We start from the raw sequence: 8,323 nt of genomic DNA on the forward strand, positions 1-8,323 counted from the left end.
TTTGAACATGTGTACTAAAACGAAATAAAAGCTAAACTTAGGCGTATTTTGAAATGACTTATAACAAAAATAAGTGTCTAATCTATGATTCGAAAAACGTTTTAGTGCCTAAATTTTTTTTTGCTAAAAATAGATACCTAAAGTTTTCTCCGTTACACTTTTAGGTGATTACCGTTAAAAAAATGTGAAGTGATAAAAAATTAATTTTGAGTATAATTTAGACACTTATTTTTATGTTAAGCCTTTTGAAAAATTGAAAGTTTAGGTACTAAAACAGACCAAAATTAATAATTTAAGTACTAAACATGTAATTTACCATATTATTTATTAATTTTAATGTACCACATCATTTCTGTTAACGATGACACGATACTCATTTTACAACAAAATAAAAAAAATCATTTTATAATTTATAAAACTTTAATGTCTAAAATGATTACTTTAAAATAATTTCGTGATCATCCTTTAGATTTACCTAAATTTAATTTATTGAAGTTTATAATTGTTAAAGATGATTAAAGAATTAAATCTTCCAATGACACCTTCGTAGAATTGATAAAAGTTGGTATTTTATGTTTGCGTATTCAGATGTGATTTTTGTTTTAAATATTTTTATTAATTTATATGAATTATGTATAATTTTTTTTTAATTTAAATCTTTTAGTATATATCTACATCTGAATATGTGCTAATTATTAATCCATTTATATTTTATAACGATTAACTTTAATTTTAATATATTCAAATATGTATTCATTGATAGTGAAGACTCATTTGGAACAACGCACAATATCAAAATTAGCCACTATTATTTTGACCAAAAATTGAAACATTCAAAGCTAAAGTGCTCTAAAAATTATAAGGACCAACATGAACATTCAAGCAAATGTTTATGGGCTAATTTTCAGACATGCATAAAATATTAAAAAAAAAATAAAGTACTACAACTAAAATATCAAGAGGAAAAAAAAAACAACCCATGAATTAAGTTTTAACCCCTCAAAATTTTTTGAATTCAATTGCTTCTTAGGTCTTGTTAATTTTGAAACTAAGCAAATTAAGCCTCAACCTCCCAAACTGTTGGGTAAAGTTGCTTTTTAGGTCCTCTCAATTTTAAAATTAAGCATATTAGACCCCAAACCTCCTAATATTTAAGTTGATGATAATTAAACTACAACACTATTCATATTTGCACCCCTGGAATTTGATTGTGGTCTTAAGCTATATGTTTTTCTATATATCAGAACATGCATGCACCCAACACTGTTGAAATACATAGCTTTTGAGTAAATAACAAGTCCTGGAAATCTTGCAGAAATTTGCAATTGCAATGAATATCACAAGACCAAATTCAATTCATTTAAAGAAACCAGCTCTATACTCTTCATTTTGCCTGATTATATATAAATATGTAAAGTTCACAAGATAAATAAGATTCAGAATACAAACTTGTTAATCACCTTTGATTTTTGTTGATGAAAACTGACAAATCCATCTTTGCATTTCCATATCCACCCTGCAATATTGAAATCCCTCAGAATTTCTAATTTAATGCAATGATTTCAAGTATTTACAATGGAAGTAGTGCATACATTCAAGAATATCGCACTCTTTAACTTCGAGACCGGAAGCATCGCAAAGGGTCTCGATTGAGTTCTTATAATATCATATCATGATAATGTAGCATACAATAGAAATTTGCATGAAATGCTCGCATAATACTTCAATGAGCTCGACATGAATTTACTAAAAAATATTTCCAAACTTCTATCTCGAAGACTTCTGGAAGCTCATAATGCAAACCCATGTTTCGATACAGGTAGTTAAAAGAAAATGCAAAGTCGAAGTAACACAGAAGCTAGGATGTTCAAGGAGAAAGAAAGTTTTAGCCTATAAGGTCGTATACATGCCGAAAACTGATTTCAAAGAAGTGCAAGAACTTAAAATAATTGACCTCGGCAACATCAGAAGATTTGGATTAAGAAAAGGAAATGGGAAAATAGCATAATTTGTGAAATGCAGAATCCAAAACTAGCCTGCAGAATCCAAAACTTTTTTTTTTTTTGAGAAATGCAAAATCCAAAACCTGATTTACCATTCGAGAAGCATAATTTCTGAAGTAACAGCTGGCTCTCAAATTCCTTGAACTGGCTTTCAACATAACTTCCTCAAGATCTGAGATTTTTGGTTGCATGCACCTTGAGATGACACGGATGATCCAAATGGCAGGCATGAAAAGTTAGAAGTAAACACGATCCAGGGTGGTGCTACAAATGGTGTCGGTTTCTAAGGCTATGAAGCATTAAGAAATTATGCAAAGCTGCAGAAGAGAAAAAAAAAATGAAAAACCCATATTTGGCATCGAAGGCAATTCTGAAATGGTGTTTTGATTCCATAATCATCAGGATCCGGACAGCACTGCTAAATCAGTTAATTTTGTATGGCCAAGGCTTGTTACAAGCTCCAGGGATATGAAGTGTTTTGGTAAATCTTCAAATTCTTCTTCTTTCAGATTATATTTCTGTTGAAGCTCTTTTGCTTCAGAATTAGCTGCATCGGCTTCTGCAAGTAGAAGGCTGGCCTCTTCCTCATCGCCCAACTCTAGAGCAGCAGATCTTTCAGCTTTAGCAGCGCCGGCAATTAGGAGTAACCTCTGGAACCTAGCCATTGCCAGTTCTTTTTCTTTTGATGAAATCAGTCCTTCAATCTCCTGTAATTTATCCACCGTATGCTTTATCTCTTCCTCCAGCTTCCCAAGATCCAAGACAGCTTTGTCCAATTCACTTTGCACGCTTTCCTTTTCAGTGCTTAATGATTTTGCTTCAGCTGCTAATCGTGCAGCTTCCTTGAAATTTCTCGAAGCAGCAGCAACTTTCTTTTCTGCTTCAAGTTCTGGAACCATTTTGTCTATGAAAATAACCCTCTGCTTTAAAGATGCTATATTCTGCTGAATGCTCGATTTTGTTGAAGATAATTCCTGAAATCCATAGAGGGCAAATTTAAATAACTACGGGTACCATAGACAGGGCGAAAACAGATATCGAAATTCGAAAGCTCTTTGTATACTACTAACTAGAACATGCTAAACTCAAGTCAAACATACTACCAAGAAAAGAGCAACATCATGGTATTTAATATTCCACTTATATATTTTCAAGATCCTGAAATTTTTCAAGAGGAGGAATTGGTTATCAATAGCTTTGGTTATGAAATTAAGGACAAGTATATTTCCTAGATGAATATTAGCAGTAGGTTGTTAAATAATGGCTTCATACACTTTTTAGTGCCTAAACTATATTTCAAAAAATGATTTGGTGCCTAAAGAATTTTTTGCTAACAATAGGTTCCTAAAGTTTCTAACGTTACACTTTTAGGTGTCTGGACCGTAACGGAATTAAATTTGGCTGTTATCTGACACTTGTCACACATAAAATTATAAAAATTATTTTCTTTAAAAAAACTTAATATTATAATTTAAAATAAAACCCCCAAATTTTACATCTTCTGCCGTCGATCGTCCACCGTCGGTCCGTGGCCGTCACCGTTGACACCATCAAAACCGTCAAACCCAATCCCCTACTCACCATGAAACTGCGCCGATCGTCGTGAAAAATGCCGAGAAGGTCGTCGGATTTCTAGGTTTTTCGTCGCTGTTTTTGGCGATTTCAACGACTACAACCGTCCTTACGTTACACGACTGTCAACGTAGAGTTTCTCGTCCTGCTCCGAACGAAACCCGACAGGCACTGACCCTTCGCCGTCGGCGGTGGGGGGATGGGAGGAAGAGGGTCCGGGGGTTGAATTTTTTTTTTTTTTAAATTTATTATTAAAAAATTTAAAAAATATAACGGTAAGTAACTAAAAGTGTAATTGAGAAAACGTTACGCACCTATTATTAGCAAAAAATTCTTTAGGCACCAAATCGTATTTTGAGGTATAATTTAGGCACTAAAAAATGTATTAAGCCTTAAATAATTCATCTGAGGTGAGGCCGGGAATTCAATCCAAATTATGCAAAGCTTGAATTCACAAAGTAGGACTACTAGACAATGCTTTATGCCAGTTAAGAGGGTTAGCATCTCATGTTGGATGAAGGAAATAAGAATGGATCTCGTGTTGGGCTTGGGAGTAAAAAATAAAAACGTAATAGAACACAATCAATTATAGAAAAATCCATATTGTTTATATATCGGAGAATAAAAACGAACCTGTAAGGTAGCCCTTGCCGTAGAAGCCTCCAGTTGAAGCATTTGAACCTCCTCAGAAAGCTTCTCTTCAGTTTTAGCAAGCCTCGCTTTATCTTCCATTGACTTCAGAACAGAGGATAGCAAACTTTTTCTTAGCCCGACAACTTCCTCGTACATTTTCCCTTCTCCCACAGAGATCTCAGCAAGTTCCTTGAGTTTGGTCCCCCTATGTTCTTCTTCAGCAAGGACTTTGTCAATTTCTTCCTTTTTCTTTGAAAGAGTTTCTCTCTCTATGTCCATCCGAGAAAGATGAGATTGAAAGCTGTCATACTTGGAATCAATGCTCGATCGCATCTCTTGAAACCCAGAGATCCTATCAGCAATCCTTTGATCCACTTGTTTCATTTTGGAGTCGTTTTCAGCAATTTCTTTTTCCTTTTCTTTTACCAAGGCAAGTAATTTTTGCAATTCACCGGTCAAGATATCCTTCTGATTACAAAGAAATACTTTCTCTCTCTTATCGTCCTCGATCAAGCTATCAAGGGAAGCATTAAATACCGCACGGGCATCGTCTACTAAATGTGCCTCAATTTGCAATTCTAACTTGTTCAACTCCAAGGCTTCGGTCGAAGAGAGCCATTTCTCCCTTTCTTCTGACGATTGAGCTTCTGATTTCAGGAAAACTGAATCAGCATCACTCAAAGCATCCTGTGGGAATAAAAACGTGTAAGATCAGAATCAATCTCTAATAATGGAAGAACAGAACCGAATTATATTCCACTCACAACACATAAGAAAGTAGTTGTAAGAAAGCACTACATATATAAGCAGTCTATGACTGTGAAAGATTGAGATGTTAATCTATTGGCAACTTTGCAATTAATGACTAACCTCGGAGAAACGATGGAGCAAAGTGGCACATTCCTCCTCGACCGCAATCTGGCAGTTGAGAACCTCTAGCATTTTGGAATCGATAGCATTACATTGGGCCTCCGCATCTCGGAGAGAAGTAAGGAGAGCCTGTTTATCCTTGTCAGCAGCAGCAAGACTCTCATTGATCCTATCAGCAGCTTCGAAATCTTCGGCTTCACAAGCTTCCTCCAATTGCTTTTCAAGCTCCCCAAGTCTGGTAGTTGCTAAATGAAGATCATCAGCAGCCTTTCTTCTCCTCCTAATGGAGTCCTTGCGGGCTGCAAATATGGATGCAGCCAATTCACGAGCATGATTGAGCTTATCAGCAATCTGAGCCTTGATTTGCTCAAATTGGGATTCAACTCCATTAACGGTTTGCTGTTGTTGTTGTTGTTGCTGCTGCTGCTTCTGCTGCTGCTGAGGTTGGCTTTGTTGGGATTGCAAATCCGAGTCCAAGGCCAAAGATACTTTACTGGCCATGATGGTGCTGCTGCTGCTATGAAGAGATTGTTGCACATGATGGCTAACATTATGACCATCTGTATTATTATTAATTTGATCATCTCCACCAAATTCAATACTGGATCTGGTATCATGACTATCAACATCATTATTATTAATCCGGTAATCTCTACCGTATCCAATTCTGAATCCAACAGCTTTCTTTTTCTTTCGATGAGTCGAAGATGTCTGCCGAGAGAATGCAGTAGCAGGAGCTGGCGCAGGTTCTGGTTCATGCTTGGGTTGAGGTTCAGGTTCCAGCTGATCGAGCGGGGTTTGAAGGACAAGGTCAGAGAATAGGTTCTCATCAAGGGGCTCTGGAACCCCTTGCTGCTGCTGCTGTTTTAAATCCATTGATTCGGATTTAGCTTCGGGTTCTGGTTCCGGGTGATTGGGATCTTGCTTTTGCTCTAGTTCATGGTCTTCTACCAACTGGGATGGTGTGAAAAGAACCATCCCTTCAAACAAAGAATCCATTTCATCAACATCCATCTCCATTCCACCTCCACCTGCCATCTCCATCTCAGCTTTGTCTAAAGATTTTCCCACCAACCAAACAGAACAAAAAAATGGGAAAATCACATATCAAATCAAGCATTCAAAAGCGACAATTCAACACTCAGAATGATTAAAACAAAGAAGAATCAAGATCTTATAGCGATAATTACAAATTTTGGCCTGAACCTGATTCAAACCCAACTAAACTCAATTCTAACAATACTTGGAAACACCATTACTACTGAGATTTAGGCTTAGCTAACAAAGATTATTGGGAAAACAATTTAAAAAAATTGTCTTTCTTACCTGTTTTGAAATTGAATGCAACTAATTCCCTTTGATCCGAGTTCCCCAAGTCTCCTTGATTTGAAAAAAATCTCGTAGGGGAGAATTCCCAGTATTCCCTTCTGCCTTTTTGTCTTTTACTTTTATGGGCTTGGGCTACTGTCTTCAGAATTCATTCTTAATAAATATATAAATAATATTTTTATATTAGATTTTGAAGTAGGAATATAGTATATTTATTAATCAAATAAAAAATCATTAAACATAGTACTACATGCAAATAAGATAAATATATTTATGTCTATCCTAAGTAAAATATAATAGTGATCGACTATTGACAACCTAATAAGTAATAGTGTAAACAATCGAGCTAATAACATATAAAGATGAATCACTCCGACTTTACAAAGCATCATATATATAGAGAATAAAAACCTAAAGAATATCCAAAGTGAACGAATGAAAAAAAATCCTCATTTAACTACAGTCTCGTCTGACACATATGTTCGAAAACCAATAGAATGTCATATGCAAATGAACAAATGAACCATGTATCATAAAAACAAACAACCATGAAATTCTGAAAAATTATAGACCAAAAAGAAGACCAATGGAAGCAGAGATGAAACTAAAAGAGAGATTGGTGGGGGGTCATGGGCCTCCAAATTTAAAGAATTATAATTTAGACCTTAAATTTAAAATAAAAATCAGTTTAGTCCTTAAAACTTTAGAAAAATCTTATTAAACTTTAAATTTTTTAATGTTTTAAATTAAACTCCTCCCTTAAATTTTAAAAATTCCTATTAAACCTATCAAAATTTTAAAAATATTAGTTAGACCCTTATTTATTGAAAAAAATGTAAACTAAACCTTCAAAGTTTTTAAAATTTTTAATTTAAACCTCCAATTTTTTAAGTTTTAATTTGGCCCCTAAATTCTATCACCAAATTCCGCCACTGAATCGAAGAAACCTACATCGAGAGTCCAAAAACACCAATAATCATAATACTCTTTATTAGAAAAACAGCCGAGAGAAAACCTAAATACATTTAAATCTAATTGAAAATTAATAAAATCGAATAACAATAAAATAAAAAATGATAAGGAAGTGGTCGGAGGATACCACCATCGCTGCCCATGATGAAAAAGCTTGTGGTAACCGCTAAGTAGTTTTGTATCCGCAACATAGGTTTTTCCCACTCTCAAATTTGAATTATTAATTCATTTTTAAAAATATTCGTCTTATTATTTGAATATTCATTTTATTATTTATATTTAAGATTTAAAATATTGTATCAATATATAGACTAAATTATCTTAATTATTAAAGAAATATTTGATATTCCTAGTTATTTCAGGTTCAAATTTCAACAACTGTAACATGAGTGATTGGGTGCTTATTATTAAATGATAGAGACTATTTAGAATATTTATTATTTTGTAACCGTCTTAACTTAATAAAAAAATATTTAATCAAACTAACTTAAAATTATTTATTGATGGATGGACAGCTAAAAGAATCAAATTGAAAGTCAATTCGATTGGACTTCAAAGTGTTAATTAAAAATAATAATTATTTTAAAAATTTAAAACATAAACTAATAACAATTAAAAGAAATCTTAGCTATTTAAAAGTAAAAATATTTTAAAATAAAAAATAGAAAAAACATTTACAATGAAAATGATCCCAAAGTTAGAAAATAAAATTATTTTTATTTATTTATTATATGTTTGGAGCTAAATTTGATCTGATTTTTAAGCATATCGATGTCATCAAATTCATATATTCATGTATGTTTTTCTAAGAATTTTTATTATCCGATTCTTTTAGACCATCAAATTTGTAGTGGAGCACAAGTGAGGTATGCTATTAAACCTGTAAGTAGGGATGGACATAGGACTCGAATTTGATGGGTTCTGATCCGAACCGACCGGGTTGT

General features: G+C 33.6%; 1 protein-coding gene across 1 annotated transcript; it reads right to left on the minus strand.

Annotated features, from left to right (window-relative positions):
• Window positions 1-1,359: 1,359 nt before the first annotated feature.
• On the minus strand, window positions 1,360-6,521 carry LOC120143371 (adventurous-gliding motility protein Z-like). The gene is made up of 5 exons (XM_039157708.1): window positions 6,405-6,521; window positions 5,079-6,133; window positions 4,209-4,895; window positions 2,096-2,977; window positions 1,360-1,516 (listed from the first exon to the last, which is right to left on the minus strand). The coding sequence occupies exons 2-4, from the start codon at window positions 6,120-6,122 to the stop codon at window positions 2,402-2,404; spliced, it is 2,307 nt and encodes a 768-aa protein (XP_039013639.1). The 5' UTR covers window positions 6,123-6,133; window positions 6,405-6,521; the 3' UTR covers window positions 1,360-1,516; window positions 2,096-2,401.
• Window positions 6,522-8,323: the final 1,802 nt, after the last annotated feature.

This window comes from Hibiscus syriacus, unplaced genomic scaffold (assembly GCF_006381635.1).
Source record: "Hibiscus syriacus cultivar Baekdansim isolate YM2019G1 unplaced genomic scaffold, ASM638163v2 tig00110847_pilon, whole genome shotgun sequence".
NCBI classification, from domain to species: Eukaryota; Viridiplantae; Streptophyta; class Magnoliopsida; order Malvales; family Malvaceae; genus Hibiscus; species Hibiscus syriacus.